Source organism: Urocampus carinirostris, chromosome 13 (assembly GCF_059441175.1).
Source record: "Urocampus carinirostris isolate Australia breed hairy pipefish chromosome 13, RoL_Ucar_1.0, whole genome shotgun sequence".
In the NCBI taxonomy this organism is placed as follows: domain Eukaryota; kingdom Metazoa; phylum Chordata; class Actinopteri; order Syngnathiformes; family Syngnathidae; genus Urocampus; species Urocampus carinirostris.
The window spans coordinates 30994009-31013304 of record NC_142361.1 but is presented as its reverse complement, the minus strand read 5'-3'; the positions used below and the strand labels follow the sequence as shown (position 1 = coordinate 31013304).

Sequence of the window (19296 nt, the reverse complement as noted above, 5' to 3'; positions counted from 1 at the left end):
GCAGTGTTTTTTTTTTTTACCTCTGCCTTTTAAATTATGCAATCACAACAGACTGTACGCATGCTCTCCAATCCCTTGCGCACGTGGCAAAGTGATAGAGACCATGTGCTGGGCGCCATTAGCTCAGGAGGTAGAGCGCTCGGATCAAGAGGTCGCAGGTTAGATTCCCGGATCCTCAGTGTTGTATGTTGAAGTGTCCTTGGGCAAGACACTGAATCCCTAATGCCCCCATTAAGCAGGTAGGCATGGCTGACTCCCTATTGGTGTGTGAAAGTGTGTGTGTAAATGGGTAAATGTGAAGCACATTTAAAAGCGCTATGGGAGGTCTTCATTGACTTGAAAAGCGCTATATAAATGCAACAATTGACTACGTGATTGGCTGGAAAACAGTTCAGGGTGTCCCCTGCCCACCGCCCGGAGATGGCTGGGATGGGCTCCAGCCCCCACCCCCCCGCGACCCTAATGAGGATAAGCGGTACGGCTAATGAGATGAGAGATGGAATTTACTGCTACTTCATGATTTTTTTTTTAAGTTTATTTACAGTAGTCGAAAAATGCTGACAATTGTTACCCAGGAGGGGTACACAATAATTACCATGCTGAGTTATCAGACTGGGCAACACGGCGGCTGAGTGGTTAGCCCGTCCGTGGAACACTACTGAGGTCATGAGATCAAACCTTCCTGTGTGGAGTTTGCACGTTCTCCCTGTGCTTGCGTGAGTTTCCTCTGCACATTCCGGTTTTCTCCCACATTCCAAAAATATGCATGTCAGGATAATTGGCCGGTTAAATTGTCCCTAGATGTGAATGAGCGAGTGAGTCATCTGTGTGCCCTGCGACTGGCTGGCAACCAGTTCAGGGCGTTTCCTGCCCGAGGATGGCTGGGATTGGCTCAAACACCCCCCGTGACCCTACTGAGGATAAGTGGTGCAGAAAAAGGATGGAGTTATCTGACTGATAACCAGGCCCAATAGGAAAAATACAACTAATTGTTAGACTCCAAAAATTTATGATTTAGTTTTAATGTCATAGTGGCAGCTATACTCAGTCTCCTCTATCATTTAGTCATTTGCGCAAGGGATGGGAGAGCTTAAGATCAGCTTTATGGCTCAGCATGTTGACATGCTGAGGTGATTGAAAGGGCTTTTAAAATCTTGTTTTCAGCACCCCTTTGTAAATCTATATACTAAAGACATATCCCCCAAGTGAGTTGGCTGAGTCAAGACCACTCACAGTCACCAAAGATTCATGCCTTCACTCTTCCCAACATTAAGCCCACAGCACACCATGGGGTGAGTTGCTGTGCCATGTAACCCTTTATCAACAGTGGCCCTCTGTTAATAAACTAATATTTACTATTGTGCTAGTTGAGAATGACATCTGCTGAAGAAGTCCCCAAAAAAAGGGGGAAATAGATCCCTTTCTGTTCTAGACATTTTTCAGCTGATTTAAAGCAAAACGTTTTTTTCATTTTATCTACTAGGCCTGCAGCGTGTGGCAGGCTTTTACAAAAACAGTTCTTCCTCAAATTCGGGCATGTAACTTTTAAACCGGTGCACTAGTCAGATTTACGAATGTTCTTTATTTTATTTTATTTATAAGTTACTTGCAGAGATGGGTTTGCAAGAAATGGTTCCTTGAGAAATCTTCTTTGAAACCAGTCTTAATGAGCCAGGCCCGAATGTCATTCCATACCATTGTGTAGTGGCTTTATCATCATTACCTTAGTGACAAATAACTACATTTCATATATAAAAAATGTTTAATCTCACACAAAAAAAACTTTGGTAAAACAAATCCACATATACAGCCATTGAATACCAATGACAGATTATTGAACTCTGCGCCGAAAGTTCTAAAAGTATTGCTATTTGTTTAATGAAAGGGAAAGACAACAAACATTTGTTAAAGGGTTTAGCGCCAACACACAAAATATTTACAGGATAAATATTGTGGTTTGTTTGTGAAATAGAAATCAAGGCGGATGTTAGATTTGCTCAAAATTTGCCGCAGGTAAGGTTGACTTGTCCAAATCGTCAAAAAAGGGATGATTCAAGGCCTCCCTGGCTGAGATTCTTTTGGAAGGATTGTAGAGCAACATTTTCTAGAAGTGAGAGAAGATGTCAGGTTTGATCGAGAGGATTATCCGGGTACATTCCAGACTAGATCAACATTATGCAAACAAGCATAAATGATCTTACTTTTAGTAGGTCCAGACCATCCGTATCCAAGTTTTTCACAGTTGATGCGAGGTTGCCAGGCTTCCATTTGGGGAAATTCTTTTTGTAGTCGGGCAAGGTTTCCACATCAGGCCAAACATTATCATCCGGTGTTCCTAAGGTCCTGATAATAATGACGCAAAACAAAGATATTCAGATTTAAAAACAATACAATAAAATGCAATCGCTGACATTTCACTTAATCCTTAGGGAAATATCTATGGATCCTGACCATTGCAGCAATAAGTCACAATTTAAAGCGCATGTGTCAAACTCCTAGCCTGCCATGACATTTTGTGTGCCCCGCGAGACAATGCAGAGAAGTACAGGAGTAAGATAACCTGCTTCGCATCAAACAAACAATCACTTGCAGTTTTAATGCCCTCTGGATGTCGCCAAAAGCCAGGCGCCACTTGCAAAGCACCCACTGTAGCTGTATTTTCAGACTACCATTACTCAACCAGGAGGGTTCATACACCTTTTTTTAATGTCCAAATTCAAGCACTTGCCAAGTCAAATTTGCAGATTTCGCAAAATTTTATCATAGAGTTTGTTTGTAAATGCATACGTGGCGAAAACAAACTGCTTACAAGAAGCAACGTCCAACGAAACAGGTGACTATTTATCTGTCTGCATTAACGTGTGTTTTGGAATACATTCATCACGGTTGGATTCAATGGATTGTCCTCAACGTTACAAAGCCATTTTTGCAGAAAAAGGAGAGGGAAGAAGAAATATATGGCAAAGCTACCAAAGAGCGGTGTCAACGCCATTTTAAAGCAGACTGGTGGAGAAACATGGCAACACTTTCGAACATTTACAAGAACTTCACCCAAAAATCAAGCACTTTTAAATCCTGGAAAATAAAATTCAAGCACCTGTATGAACTCTTCAATACAATAATGTACCTTTAAAACAGGAGTGTCAAACTCAATTATACAGAGGGCCAGAACTCCAACCACACCTTTGGTCACGGGCCAAACAGGATAAATATTTATTGAATACACAAAACTGTACCTTTAACAAAAAAAAACATGAATAAATATGAATTTAAAACAGTCAGGAATATTATTCCAGAATCAACAAACTTAAACATTAAATGAATTAAAAATTGTTGCTCTCCATAAAAATATCTTCTGTAAAAACCATACAAATTGAAAATATGAAAAAACGGAAATATAAAATTTGTGCTTTTCACTTTGGGAATTTGCTTTGGTGAAAAACATCTTCATATACTTTCTGTATCTGGATTCCAGTTTTTCAGCTTACTCTGAAGTTTTGTCTTGTAGTGCCGTTTACATCAAATTCCTTAATTACGGCCACAAAAGCTCCACGGGTTTCCCGGCAATGTCAGATAACATAAATTTCTCGGTCATTGTGGTTTTTAATATCGGAGTATAGTTTGAAAGTTATCAGCGTTTCATCCATTATAGTAGATGTATACAAAATTATTTTGCGGGCCGGATATATCTACGCCGGGCCGGATGTGGCCCGCGGGCCGTGAGTTTGACACCTGTGCTTTAAAACAAAAGGAATTTAAAATGCACTTACAGTTCATATAGTAATGCTCAAACAAACAAAATGCACTGAGAACCATACCTGAAAATTCTAAACAGCTGATCAATTTCAGAGTCTCCCTGAAACAGTGGCTTCTTGGTGGCCAGTTCTGCAATGATTGTGGCAGCGCTCCAAATATCAATCGGAGTTGAATATCGTGAAGAACCCAGGAGAACCTCGGGAGCTCGGTACCAAAGGGTTACCACCTGAAAGGAAAACCTTAATTACCATGCAGGTCATTTAAGAGTGTGTTAGCAGTCATTTGACATGGAATTGAGGGACGAATGGTTGGACAGGGGGTCGGCAACCAACGGCTCAGGAGCTGCATGCATATCTTTAGCGCTGCCGAGTGGCTTCCTGGCGCTTTTCCAAAAAATGTTTACGAATTGAAAAAGATGGGGAGGAAAATATGTATTTGAGTTTCTGTATGAGGACAAATATAACACCAACACTTAACGTATTCAATGCTGTAAAAATGGGTAGAACATTTCATTTCAACCAGGGGTTGCAATTGATTGCAAAAACAAGGGTGAAAATGAGAGGGAAAAAAAAAAATCATCTGGTGCGAGTTTACAGGCACTGTGTCACGGGTTTCGGCTTGTAAACCGCAGGATAAAAGTTGTTGCCTCGACTGCAACAAAGTCATGTATTGTGATGTGAAGTTGTTTCTCTCAGGCTTGAACACTTGCCTGGAGAACGTAGATGCAATGAAAGACTGAGGCAAATCTCTCCTTTTGCTTCTTTTCCACTCTCGTGTGGCCCGTTAAAGCCGAGCTGCAACTCTTAAAGGGGCAGCGTCACAAGCCAGGCGTGTGTTTGATTGGCCAAGGGCCCCAAAAGGTAAAGAAATCATACTTTAACTGTATTAACGCAATTTTACCTACTTCATCTGTTTAAAAGGCTGCTTTTGTTTTTTCATTTTTAAATATTAATGCATGCTGCATTTTATTGCACTAGTTTTGTTAGCCATTTTCCATTATGTTGTTTTATGAATCCTCAAATTAAAATGACATCAAAAGTTGGATTTTTTTATTGCATTTATCTTAAATTTTACTAAACCAATGAAACAATTCGTAGCTTGATGGCCTAAATCATACCTGAGACTTACAACAATGGTAATCATTGCTTCCCTGCTTGGCCATCGGCATTAAAGGTTAGTATTGCAGGGGGGTTTGGTCTCTTAAAACCATGTCATTCATTAATATTGTAATGAAGTTTCAACTTAGTCATGTTATTAGTAGGGTAATATAACTAATATAAAGACACACAGTTTATGTCTCTTTTTGCAGCTACAGACAAATCATTTTTTTCGGGCAAATATGTCTTAACATTTTGGATTGCCAACCCCTGGGTTAGATCTTATTCAGTATCAAATTCTGCGCAAGTTTATGAGATAACTTGGTTCCTAAGTCAAATGTCAACCAGTTTACTGATAATAGATAGTCCCTTTGGTAGGAGCCTTACCTCATGGGTATAGACCCTGACAGGAACTCCAAATGCTCGAGCCAGTCCGAAGTCCGCCAGTTTGATAACTCCCTTGTCGTCAACCAAAAGGTTTTGGGGCTTCAGGTCCCGATGGATGACTCGTCGACTATGACAAAAATATATGCCCTCCAAGATCTGATAAGAGTAGCTCTGTAGGAGTAAAAAAAATAAATAAAAAGTAAAACAACGAATGAGACAAATGGGCAAAGATGCGGTCAGAATGTCACCAAGGAGGGGGTTCTCGTGCATTCTATTGCTTATTTTATCGTTTTGTTTAACAGAATTCCTATTAAAAGAAGTACAATTTAACTGCTGCAGTATTATAGTCAAAACGTTAATCCAGTTTCTGCCTGCCGTTTTTAAGACCAATCAAATTCTTGCAGATAATGCTCGCCTGTATGCACTGACAAAGTCGACAAAACAAGGCTTTAGTTAGTGCTTATTTTGGATTTGTGCACTTGTCAATCCAAGTAATATTAAGCACTTTTTGGTTTGTAACACTTTCAAACAGTTCTAGCTGCAAATTCCTCTCTTCATACCAAAGACTTTGATGTTCTCATTAAATATTCTAGGTGAATGGGAACAAAATATAGCCCAATTCATGTACCTGTAGATGCAATTATACGCCCGCAATCACCCCAATAAAATATATTACTGGTATTATTTCGATATACTATAGACACCCGGGATACAGCAAGCCCGCCTTATGACATGTTTACCTTATTGTATTGAAAAAGATTATTTGGCGAGTTGTGACTTTAAGATGGATGTCTGCAATTGGTCGGCATCGTAAAAGGCTAGTCCGATTTTGGTTTGCATCCCAGTCATGAAAATGCTGATATACTATTGGCTGTACTAACTCCCACAATGCCTTTCTGCCTTCCTTCACTTATGAATCTCATGCGCTTCATGGAAACGTTCTGAGTTAGTGCGATACAGTCCTGTAATTATCAGGTATGGGTCCCAACACTTGCAGAGGCGTAAAGGGAGAAGAAAAAAAACAGCCATGGAAACGATACGATCATCAAAAAATGTGAAGAAAGCACACGCATAGCTACCTTCTTTAGAGAATGTGTCCAGAATAAAAAAAAACTTGGGATCATTTTTGAGAAAAAGAAAGTGATTAAGTCAGTCTTCTATGGACACAACAATCCTTGCAAGTGAAAGATTTTTATTTTAGCTGCAGTTTCACCGCCCTCTGCATCCACCCACCAACTCCACAGTACCAGCTCAAATTATGTCAAACATAAGGAAAATAAAAATGTATTCAATTGTATGCACGTATGTTACAAATAAGTAAAACTTACTGTATACCATATTTATATTCGAACGTTTTATCCGGGGCACTGGGGGTTCAGAGCCATCTGCCTTTGATTTACATTAACCATTATACAGCAATTTAAGTTTCCTTTCCCAACCCTCCCGACTCCTACGATCTTTCATGCTCGAACTCTTTTGGGGGAAAAAACGGATTAAGTCCCACTTCAACAGTTAGTCAGAGAGGTCTCGATCACAACTGGCCTGATTTCGCGAAGCTCCAACTAAGTTTGAGAGTAAAACTGCTGCAGCAAGCAAAGGGGAGTGAATATATAAGTATTGTCACAAGTGCCTCAAATCATTGAACTTTTGGGGAAACGACAAACAGTACTGAAAGTGGAATGTTGGAGAAAGATTTAAGTACGAGTTACCTTGACTAACATTGGGTTCAAGTACTGGTCGGATTTAATAGAGTCAAGGTATTTCTTCAGGTCCATGGACAGAAACTCGAAAATGAGGTAGAGGCGAGACTCCTGCATCAGGACATTTAGGAGGCTGCGAATCACAAAAAACACCATTACCATTGTTTGGTAGAGCATTTAAGTAGTGAAAAAAATTCTGCAGAGATTATTTCCTCATGTTGAGGTTTTTGAGTTTTTCCTTGCCCTCATGTTGGTTCCAGATCAGGGGATGGTGTAATAATAGTCTGAAAAAATTGTCTGTAATAACCTGTGAAGCCCTTTGAGACTCTTTGTGATTAAGGGCTATACAAATAAAAATGACTTGACACCAGTATTAAAGCAATTAAGATTGCAAACAATTGTAAAACTGATGAGTAATATTTGGATGGTAGTGGGTGTAGATTGACCTAAATTGAATCTTCCTGGCTGTCAGGATTAATCCCATACTAAACACCCAGCCAGTTTAAACAAGTGGCAATAACTAACCAACATTTTCAAGGAGTCAGGGGAAAAAGATAAAGTTACCCTTTCTGGATTGAACAACTGATTATTACGCTGAATCAAATGTTTTCCATATTGAAATCTAAAAGGTTATTAAACTGAATTAGGCTTGCACTAGTCGATGCATCGCCCAAAGAACTTTCCACTGGATGTGCACATATTTATCAACCAATTGATTTGTCTGGTGAATTTCCATGAATTCCTCAATAATGAACTCATCTTTTTCACCAATCTCAGTCTGAAAATGTCAGCTATGTACTAAGACACCAGAATTTGTATTCATTCATTTCTGAGAAAAGAGGTTCACCCTTCTGCCTTCCTGCAATCGTTTGATCAAATATACAAAGAACAGGCAGTAGGCTTGCATAAAATGAAAAAAGGTCATCCCATGGGCTGTAAAACTGTTTATATACCTAAAACTCCGAAATGATGCCACCCAAAAGGTGTCTTTACAATAATCAAGTTAATTCCACGTTTGAAATTTACAGTTTAGCATGAACAGATCGCTTCTTCTCATATTCTTGTTCACAGTATATATAACTCACAAGTTTACTTGTAAATGGGAAAATATGAGTTAGGTACCCATTTATGCACTAAGTGACCATACCTTACTACGTTTGGATGCTTGAGCTCCTGAAGCAGAGAAATCTCTCGAACTGCAGTGCTGGGAACCCCTTCCTCCTCACTCTCCAGACGGATCTTCTTCATTGCAACAATTTTACCAGTGGCTTTGTGTTTGCCTCTGTATACCACCCCATACGTGCCTGCAAGAGCACCAGAATAGAAATAAGAAAATTCTGAGAAGCATGATTAAAGTGTTTAAAGGGACAGTGTGTGTTATTTAGTGCCTCCTTGACATAAAAAAACAATCCCCCATTCGTTAGAAAAACAATTACGGTATTGAGCAAAAATATACAGTATAAATGTGCGTTCTTAAAAACATTTGTAGGTCAAGAAATTTACCGAGAGCAGGTGTGTCAAACTCAATTATACAGAGGGCCATAACTCAAACCACACCTTTGGTCGCGGGCCGACCAGGATAAATATTTATTGAATACACTAAAACTTGAATAAATTAACACATCTCTAATAATTAACCTAACAACATAGTACCAACATAGTAATTACAAGTTTTCATTTCGGTAATTCAAATAAATTAACTCCAGTTATTAATAATTAATCCAATTATTATTTTTAGGCAATTAAGGGAGTAGAATGAGAATCTGTGTACTCAATTTATGCATCTTTTGATTTATTAATTTTACAGGGAATACAACAAACTTAAATCCAATTAATGGATTTTATAAAGCAAATGAGGAAGAAAACGTTAAGTTTTAGCAAGCTATCCGGCCACCTTTTAGCTTTTTGCTAGTTATCTTACCCTTTTAGCTTTGTGGCAACCAAATTTGCAAGCTCATTCATTTGCACAGTATCCAGCTCCCCTTTCAATTTTACCTTTGTAGCTAACCATTAAGCTACCCTTTTTTATTTAGTCATCTAGCTTGGTTACCATTGGAGAGATGCACATAAAACTGGGTGCCCCTTGCGCTAATTTGAAGCAAAAAGTAGCTCTCAGTCTGAAAAAGGTTGGAGACCCCTGACCTGGAGGATGCCGACATAGTTGTCCACCATCTTGCAACTGCAGGTACCCCCAAAAGTAAAAAATAAACCTTGTTCATAACAGGACAAAGGGAAACTACCACCGTTTGGTCACTTTTGGTCTCCGTAGTTTGTATTCTTCCTTTGTGCTTTTTAGCACTTGTTTTCACTTGCACTACACGATACAGTGACATTTAAGGATCAAATAATACATACTGTCCCTTTAAAGAAAAAAAAAAAGTATGGAAATGAATTCCTCCAAATGTAAAGCAAATAAAAGTTATACCCACCTTCTCCGATTTTCTCGATTCTCAAATAATCGTCCATTGCTGAGAGGGGAGGAAAATATTGCAGTTAAATGTAGGGAAACCGGACGAGTACTTGTTTTTTCGGGGTATTATTCCGAACCTTTATATATTTTGTATAGAGTGAAAAAAAAAACACATTTTATTGACCGTTTATTTACTCACGGGTAGAACATGAACCACCAGTCGACTTCGCTCATCAATTTAAAACTTTTAAAATGTATGTGCGCATAGACAACGTGAAAACCGTGATAATTATTATTAAAAAACTAAAATAAAAAATAAAACAATGCTGAATGTGTAAACTTTCCACAACTTAAAAAAAAAAAACTGGAGTCGACCAAAGACCTAGAAGCGGAAGTGCTTGCCATAAACTCGTTAACTCAGTGTTTTAAGGAATTAACGCTGAACACAATATTTACACCATCATTTTAATAAAACGTTAACTTTTATTATTTTCGCTTGCTATTAGTTCAATGAAGATCATATTCTCAAACAATATAAAGCAAAACGACAGCTACCCTTTGTTAAGCACCGGGCTCCGCAAACACTTGCAGACACATTTTAACAATACAACTCTAAATATAAACATAAAATAACTGAATCAAAATCTAAATCAGATTTTAAACCGAATTACCTGATGGGAATGTGTCGCCTCGTGCCGTCGAATTCACACTAGGCTCTAAAGCAAACTCGAATGGGGTAGAATGATTCAAATTTGACGCCGTGGAGATTCAAAATAAGCCAATAGGCCCGCGCGACGTAATTCAAGGCGACCTATCAGAGACAGGGAGCTTGTCACGTGTTCTCTGTTCACGAGATATAAGTTACAATAGAAAACATGGTGCTCCTGGTACATTGTTGTTTCCGATTATCATATATTCTATTTATTTATGTGTAAAATCTTCATTAATATTATACTGAAAATCTGGAACCCTTTTGCTTGGAAATGTCATTGAATAATTTAGTTCATCAATCAATTAACAAATGACGGTAAACACAGCCCAAACAGGTTTAAAGGTGTTTAATTGTTTACATTTTTATTTTATTTGTATAACACATTTAAATAGAAATATTTATATTACAACGGTTTTAGAACATAAGCCAAGAGTGCCCAAACCAAAAAAAAAAAAACAAAACAAGCATTTAACTCAAATACAAATATTGTATATGTTAGGGTCCCGGATTACCGCGGGTACCACACAACAATATTGATTTAAAGTGGCCTAGACCTCATCCACAGGGTTTCTGTAAAAAAAAAAAAAAATAGGGGGTTGTGTGTTGGTATGAGGCTGTGTGAACCACTCTTCTTAAATCCATCCACTGATATGATTCTTTCTTTTTCTCTTCTGTGATTGTTTTTCTCTATCCATCAATTTGTTTATCTCTTGCTCCTTTATTTTTTTCTCTATTTCTTAGCTTTCTTTTTCTTCTTTTGCTCTTTTTCGTTTTATTGTTTACAGCCCTTCGAGTCTTATTGTGATTAAGGGCTATACAAATAAACATGACTTGACTTGACTTTGGGTGATAGTAAACCACACAAGTGAACAGATACCTCACAAAGGTTCCTACCTCCATTACAACAATACTGCAAATTCTCTTTACTTTTTGAAAAGTATTGAACACAATTTCTATTGCTTTATTCTATTGTTTTAAATGGTTGAAAAACAAAGTGTTGACCTTTTCAAAATATCTTTTTATTCTATTGTTCTAAGTGTTGAAAAACAAAGTGTTGACCTTTTCAAAATAAGACAAATTTCCCCCAATTATTTATGAGAGTATTATATGTAAAAATGTCAACTGGAGGACTAAAATACCTTTCATTGCAAAATATTTTGAAAGTAAAGCCAGTAATGCAAGTACAGTGTCGTTTTTCTCTTATTGGCTCTCTTTTCGTAGTGACGGCGGATTTATATATATTTTTTTATTCAGGAACAACAACATGTTTACATTTTTGGTTGCAGCTTGTTGCTCTCTGCAGAGTGTTTTTATTATGTGTTTATGTAAATATGTCGTGTTGCCATAGGATCAGACCACTTAAACACACAAATTTCACCTGGCATTGTCTTTATATGTAGTTCAAAAAAGTTCAACAAGACACTGTGTGCGTTATAAAAAGATCACAAGACATTTAATGGTGATTTTATACAGAAGTATGAGTGATAAGAATGTAGTTTAATAGAAACTCAAAATAAGAAAAGAAGACATCAGAGAATTTTGAAGTTGCAAAGAGAACAGGAGATGACCCAACCCTCGGAAAAGGTATTCCAAACTGATCTAAAAGGAATTTCTTGAGCATTTTATTTTATTATTTTAATAAAATCTCCTTGGTTACACAAATCTAGGAAGTATGCGGAAATCAAATCAGAACAACATTATTCGCAGACAGTGACAATCATGTAAACAGTGCATGATAGTCAAAATAACAAACTACGGTAAGGTTTAATTGAAAAAAAAAATGTGTCCAATATTAAAAACAGAATACTTTTTTCAGTGAGAAATTCCAAAACATATTTTGTCATGGCACTATACACAATTTCAATGCCAGGAATAAATTAATCAGCACAGGTAAATTTGAAACGAGTCACGTGTCGATATTCCTCTCCGGGATGAAGAAGGCAGCTAGGAAATGAAGCCTAAAAAGACAAAAGCAACTACAGTTATTTTATGTGAAAGAATATTGGTAAACAATGGAATAACAACCACCATGAATATCTGTTTTGTACTGTCTCAATCACTCTTTACCAATTTTCAAAGAAATATAATTACATTAGGGATTAATTAAACAGTTCCATGCACAGTTTTCTCTCGTTTATGATGGTTAATGGGAACCAAAACCCTCAAACAATAAGTGAAATTCCCAAAAGTCGCCCCCCTTCACCCATTTTTGACATGATCTCTGCCCACCTCCACTCACAGCATTGGGTGACTGGGGATAATAGATCGCGGCCGCACGGGTGGCGTTAATTTTAGGTAGATCACATTGGCACGGTTCAGCAGCCTGAACTGAAAATATTATGAACTCTGCCAGCTCCTGCTCTCAGCAATCGTCAACTGAAGATAATAAAACATGGCCACAACCGTGCATCTCATTTTTGGTGTGCCAGGACAGCACTCTTTCCGACAGTCCCCTCTCTTAACGATACGGGATTTAGGATAATGTATTGCGGCTGGATGAGTGCAGTTCAGTTTAGGTGGAAATACAGTAACGGCAGAAAATTGCCGCCAGGCCTTACAAAAATACACTTTGCCGTTCCCTGCTTGAACCAATATGCGATCGAGGATAATGGATCACAGCCGCATAAGTGCAGTTCACTTTTTAGTGGACCAACCAGGCCCAACAAAAATGCGTTATGCTAGTCCCGCTTGTGGCAAGATGCGATTGGGAATAATGAATTGTGGAATTTTATTGAACCTGCAATACACTTGGGCTGCAAAGTACAAAGCAAGAAGTAGCGAGGGATTACAGTAATGGATAACCTTTAACTGCGTGTTCTCTGGAGGGAATAGCATACCTGGTTGACGGCATTGGGCCAATTCTGAGTCTCCAAACAGAAAGAGCAGTGTTTTCCATATTTAACCCCCCCTTTGCCTTTTATAGAACCATCCAAAATGTTCGCTGTATAGAATTGGATTCCTGGTTGGCTGGTAGAAACCTCCAAAATTCGACCACTGGCTGAGTGGTAAACCCTGAAATTAGAGGACAGCAGTTAGAAAACAAAAAGTGTTCACCAAGTGTCTTTTTTTAAATAAATAAGGGACTTTAACAACCTAGCAGCCATCTTCTCAATCCATGGGTCCCCAGGGGACGAGAGACAGTAATTGTGGTCAAATCCACCACTCGGAATTTTCTTGAGATGAGGGCCAATCAAAACTGGTTCCCTGAGATCTAGGGATGTACCATCCACTGCTTTGACTTCTCCTGCAGGAAATCGGAAGGTTTTTATCAATAAAATGATAGCATTTCATTTAAAGCAATGGTTCCCAAACTTTTGCAGGCTGGCGCCCCCTTGCCTCCCCAGTGAATTCCTAGCACCCCATCACAAAATAACATACCAATTATTTATTTTAACATGTCTTCATAACCAAACAATGTCAACATCTAACTTTTTTCGTACGGCATGAAGGGCGCACATGCTGCTTTGATGGAGGTTTGTTTACCCCTCAGTCCACGTGTAGATAAACCTTCTTCGTCTTTTACTCGTAATCATTTTTGACATGCCGTGTATTTTAATATGTGATAATTTTTAAGGTGGTGGTACAAATAATTTGTGTTTTCTCTGAACCTAGTGACTACGCGAAAGCAAATTCTGCAACAGGCGTTTTCTTCTGTTCCACGTCCGCTTCGTCAAAACCAAGATAGGTCCAAACAAGTGATGTACCGCCCTTCTTCGGTGCAAACTTTGTTTCCTTCTTGTTTGTTGACTCTGGGACTATGTTTACGGAGTCCGCCATGACACTCAATGAGCTCACACGTTGGGTGTGGCATAGTGTGGCGCTTGCAAACTTTGAATTGCGTCTATTGGCTTGTGCTATCATTAAAACTTGCCTCTGATTGGTCGGCGCTTTTAAAACTCGAACAGTAACAATTGTGGTTGGCCAAAACTCCATCACCCACAAAACCTTGAAAAACTGCAGTGCTTTGCGGTTTAATGACCGCACTATGTCACATCGCGATGTCGATTCAATTTCATGTACAAATCGTCAAACAAACGTTCAAACTTCTGCCTTCGGACTGCAGCCCCCTTACCGCCCCCTACTTCCTCACCGCCCCCCCAGATCTTTCCACTGCCCCCAGGGGGGCGGTACCGCCCACTTTGGGAACCACTGATTTAAAGGTTAAGCCCTTGAGATGCAGTGTTATTATCAAAGGGGCCATTTTTTTATCTATGAGTCAGTAAATGACCACAATTATAACCAAGTTGAATGAGTGGGAACAACTTCTCACCGGCAAAAAATGAACTTTTAACCAACGTATTTCTAAAAGATCCAAGGATATTCATTCCATGGATAACTATGAAATCTATTTACCTGTGGGAACAGACGTGCCATTCACTGGCAAATAGTGATGAGCAAAGATAGACACTTCATGATCATAGATGTTTCCTGCGGCCTGTGAGTACAAGCAAAATATAACTTGAACATTCAAGATTTCGCTTGAAAGTTCTTCTATGCAATCCAGATTCATAATGTAAACCCTAGAGTTGTTTGGTTCTCCTCCTTTTATTTTTATCCTCCACAGAATTGACAAAAAGAAGAGTATGTGACGAACTTCTACCAAGGAATAAAATTAAACATTCTTCCTGTTTTTAATTTTAAGAAATTACATGTACTGCTATTTAAACACTGGTAGAGAGGATGCCCTACTTACGAACGAGATAGGTTCCGGACAAACGTTTGTAAGTTGAATTCAGTGTTATATTGCGTATGTTTAAGGTTTTCTATAAGTATGTTTAAGGCTTGTTTAAGTTACCTGTATTGTTTTGAAACTGAAAAATTAACGTTTAATAAAATAATATGCTCTATAACGTTACAAAGCAGGCTGAATGATGAGTAAGGTACTGATAAACAAAGCTACACATTAGGCGTTGACATTCTATGGTCTGTGAAGTCCTTTGAGACTCCTTGTGATGAAGGGCTACACAAATAAATATGACTGAAGTTAAAGTTAAGTTTAACTTACTTTTGGAAGAGTTAGGCGACTTCCTCCTCCGTAGCAACAAGTGGACGAAAAAAAAGCAATCCAACCATTTTCTCAACCGCATCAAGCTTTCTTATTCCACTTTAATTTCAAAAGAAACGGCTCGCCTCTTCTTAACACGTCACACCAACCATATCGAATAGATGCACGATATATTTAACTATAACAATGTCAAAGTTCGTAGCGTGATAGAGATACAGTGCAGTGTGTTTACACACAAATTAGGAAGTAGAAGGCGGATTTCTTCTTCGGGGTGGATGCTGGGTAACCTATCGCAGCGCCACGCGGCGGAAAGAAGCACTGCAGCAATGTCGTCTATCGGAAAAAGGTGCACGCAATACAAAATCTAACTTACAGCAATGTCCAGATATTTTCGACATCCTGAAAAAAATGTTCGTACCAACCGTTTTCGGTAAGTAGAATGGTCATAAGAAGGGGGAGCGTCTGTATTAGTGGTCCCTCAACTACAGTATTATTCAAAACTTTCCACCCTAATCATGCAGGGTAGTGAATTTTTCTTTTCAGTATTTTCCTTTCTTTCTTTCTGGTTCAGATTGATATTAATTGTCCACTTCCATATGTCAATTACTACCTGGAAGCAATAGTATGTCTTTAGATCTCCAATTCCCATTGGCTAGAAATACAATTTGCAAATTCTTTACTATTTTTAAATAATAATAATAATAATAATAATTTCCTTTGTATTGTCATTCTTTGTAACAATGTACACAGAACGAAATGTCGATACACCTGACCCGTTGTAGCGAGCCGATGCAGCCGCAGCCAACAGAGGGCGCCGCCATTTTACCAATTAGGTATGACTCGGCCGAGGCGCGAACCAGCGACCTCCCAGTCTCAAAGCGGGCACACTACCATCTAGGCTGGAATGGTTATTGCAATTTAGCATAGTAATTTGTGTTTTTCTTGTGGAATCACTATGCAAAGTGTGAACTGGAGTGAAAGTCAGATAATACTTGAACATATAATTGAGTAAATTACCTGTCCGGCAAGGTTGAAGTAGGAATGGTTAGTGAGGTTGATTGGTGTTGTTTTAGATGACTCGGCTCGATACTCCATAGTCAATGTTTCCTCCTGAACAGAAAGTACGATTTTTTACTGTGAATCTTCATTATCTTGTGACCAAAGCGTCCTTCTGTCTATCTAAACACGCACCACAGTCTATCAAAAGGCAACTAAACTGATGAGTCATATAGACCTCGACACTCTGTTATGTTCGGAATTCAAGCAAAGTATCATATTTTCAGGACTATAAATAGTATTTTGTGAAATACGTTTGTGATATAAAGCTCATCAGGCTACAAGGTGCATAAAAATAAAAATTATGCATGAAAAAAAGACAGAAAATACTTAATATGTGTATTCCAGAAAACATAAACATTATGAAATCTGGTTTTGCCACTAAAATATATAGACTCATTCTTTTGTTTATATGTAGTAGGATTTCATTTCTATTGTGCATTTTCAATTTTATTTACCGTATTTTCTGGTCTATAAGGCGCACCGGATTATAAGGATTATTTTTAGGTGGCCTTCTAGCCCGGAAAATACTGTACTTTGCGGTCATACACAGACATACTTTGTATGCGTTTACCTGTAATGTGTAAGTAACAGAGACGTGCAAATCTCCAGGATAACCTTGGTCTCCATCCGGACTTGTATGACTCATCTGGACACCATTTTCTACAGCAGTAGCAGTCCAAATAGCCTGAAAATAACAATATTATCGATTAACAGTTAGGTTACAGTTTGTAGACCTATTGTAGATGAAGTATATCAACTTTTATTGTGAATGGATATTTTCAATGCAAACTACAACTTCAAACTAATGTCAGGAACTTTAAGCAAAAGAACACAGTGATTTTAGGAGGCCACGAGACGAAGGTGAGAATAGGTCCTAAGCGAAAGAGTAGTGTTCAGTCTGATTTCAAGAAACCATGAGACCAAGGGGGTTTGAGGATTTTTTTTTTTAAAAAGTTAAAAAGGTTAAAGTGCGAACTAAAATAAAACTACAGTCATACTACAAACATACTACAGAAAAATTCCAATATGGAAATACTACAAATATAGGACAGAAATATTACAAAAAAATACATTTATACTATAAAAATACTTAAGGTATACAAAAAAATTCTACTATGGGAAAACTATTTAAAAAATATTTCAGAAATTGTACAATAATACAACTATGGAAATAATACAAAAGTCCTACTGCAGAAAATACTACAAATATACTACAGATACACCCCCAAAAATTCTACTACGGAAATCCTAAAAAATACTTCAAAATTCTACAAAAATAAAACTATGGGACTACTACAAAAATACTAATGTAGAAAATATTACACAAATAAAACTACAAGGATACTACAAAATATTACACAACTACAACAACAATCAGACTGCAGAAATACTACAAAATTTCTGCAAAATACAAATGCAGTAATACTAAGGAACTAAATAATCAAACGAAGTGCTTATAACAGGGACAAGTTATTTTGATTTAATCGTGACCATTTCAAAACCAATTTGATAAGACTAATCTATTAAAAAAAAACAAAAAAAAAAACATATATATATATCTTCATTATTCATTAATACATTAAAAAAATAATTAATAAATAAACTAAATCTGTCCCCCAGATTGGCCCCTTGGCCGAATTTTGTAACCCAATGAGGCCCCTGACTCCACCCCTCCCCTGGCATAAAAAGATGCCTACAATAATGTCTATGGGTCCTGATTATTTCTTCTTCTATATTTAATACATGTTTGTTGTAAAGTTGGATTTGTAGCAAAAACCACCTTCAATCAAAACACTGGAAAAAACATGGTTGCCACGCCCTGATGTATATGAAGAGATCAAATGAAATATAAAGTGAATTCTTTACTTATCTTACCTTATTAAAGCCACAAAAACCTCCATGGTGCGCATTGGGTCCACTGTTGAGGTCTAGCTGATACGTTTTTCCTTCTATTACAAAGCATCCTCCAGCGATTCTGTTGGCTACTCGGCCTACCACAGCTCCAAAGTACCGCTTGTCCGACACATAACCTGGCAACAGGAGGCAGGTAAAGTTAGTTTCACTTTCTTAAAGTGACAGTGTATAAATATTCACACTACAGCTCATTGTATCTTAGAAATGAGCTAAGCGTGCTCATATGAAGAAAACACACTATGGAAGTCCAAAGGATACCACAGATTTGGAAGCCTGCTTCCGTATTTTCTTGCAGGAGCAAGGAGGAATTTTAGCCAGCAAAAGGACAGGAAAGATGGTGTTAATCCCTGTGAGCAACAAGAAAAGACCTGACCTGAAAGACCTGAAGCAGCTGCAAAGAATGAATAACTGGAGTTGGTCAGAGCTTGTGTAAATTGCGGGTATAAACTATGAAAAACTACAAAAAGACCAGTGCAGTTATCCCTTGTTTTTCGCTGGGGTAGCGTTCCAAAAATGTCCCGCTATAGTCAAAACCCAAAAAGTAGAAACCTTTATTTATTTATTACTTAAGAACAAACCCAATTACCAGGCACAAGTATTTGTGTCACGGGGCGTGGTGGAGTGGAAGGGGTGACCGGACCAGAACGGAGGCAGGAGGCAGGAACTGAGAGAACTCAATTGCGTGACGATCCAAAACTTTTATTCACCAAAATAAAAGTTGTCCAAAACTCTGGGACATGACAAAACAAACAGTTGTTTCTTCCAACTCAACTAAACAGGACAAGGCATAACAGAACGGACAATGTTTAAAACTAAAACAGGACAAGGCATAACAGACCGGGGAATGTGTATATAATGAGCCAGCGCTCGCCAAACCCACAACCCAGCCTTAAGTAGCAGACCAGCAATCAGCTGATCTGCTCCAGCTTGAGTTCGGGGGCGCGGCAGACTTGTCGCCACGGCGACCGTGACAATTTGTTTACCAAATAAGCGTACTGTACTTTATAAATGATTATTTTTTAATAAATAATTTCTGTACTGTTAAATTATAATATCAAAAATAATATTTTCGTTTTATTGCACAACTGTATGGAATAAAGACACCATCCACTTAACTTTATAAGATACTTTTACCCATCGTGTGGACGTTAGGGAGAACTGCATGGATGTTCTGGTTTTGTCTTACAGAAAGAATATATTTTTCCATTGTCAAACATTTTTTAAAAAGCACCAGGGAGCCACTAGGAAGCGCCAAA

The 19296-nt window shown here is 38.1% G+C and overlaps 2 protein-coding genes across 3 annotated transcripts in view; both read right to left on the bottom strand.

Annotated features, from left to right (window-relative positions):
• Positions 1 to 1743: 1743 nt before the first annotated feature.
• cdk1 (cyclin dependent kinase 1) lies at positions 1744 to 10146 on the bottom strand. Its single transcript, XM_088350708.1, has 8 exons — positions 10022 to 10146; positions 9370 to 9408; positions 8088 to 8244; positions 6950 to 7073; positions 5241 to 5411; positions 3819 to 3982; positions 2202 to 2343; positions 1744 to 2104 (listed from the first exon to the last, which is right to left on the bottom strand). Exons 2-8 carry the CDS (start codon positions 9404 to 9406, stop codon positions 1988 to 1990), a joined length of 912 nt encoding a protein of 303 aa, XP_088206834.1. The 5' UTR covers positions 9407 to 9408; positions 10022 to 10146; the 3' UTR covers positions 1744 to 1987.
• Positions 10147 to 11489: 1343 nt separating this feature from the next.
• The window catches only part of galm (galactose mutarotase), a 21464-nt gene continuing 13657 nt past the window's right edge, over positions 11490 to 19296 (bottom strand). For both annotated transcript variants that reach the window (XM_088351453.1, XM_088351452.1), the window contains exons 3-9: positions 18002 to 18156; positions 16698 to 16811; positions 16085 to 16177; positions 14416 to 14497; positions 13156 to 13306; positions 12900 to 13074; positions 11490 to 12020 (exon numbers count right to left, since the gene is read on the bottom strand). In XM_088351453.1, the coding sequence (XP_088207579.1) occupies positions 11940 to 12020; positions 12900 to 13074; positions 13156 to 13306; positions 14416 to 14497; positions 16085 to 16177; positions 16698 to 16811; positions 18002 to 18156 (851 nt within the window). In that variant the 3' untranslated portion in view covers positions 11490 to 11939. The remainder of the gene's footprint in view (positions 12021 to 12899; positions 13075 to 13155; positions 13307 to 14415; positions 14498 to 16084; positions 16178 to 16697; positions 16812 to 18001; positions 18157 to 19296) is intronic.

Excerpts from the sequence above, each read along its gene's own strand:
- cdk1 (XM_088350708.1), bottom strand. The coding sequence starts at position 9,406 with ATGGACGATTATTTGAGAATCGAGAAAATCGGAGAAG. Across the intron at positions 7,074-8,087 it reads AAGCATCCAAACGTAGTAAG|CCTCCTAAATGTCCTGATGC; the intron begins GTATGGTCACTT and ends TGTGATTCGCAG. Across the intron at positions 3,983-5,240 it reads TCAGGGTCTATACCCATGAG|GTGGTAACCCTTTGGTACCG; the intron begins GTAAGGCTCCTA and ends TTTTCCTTTCAG.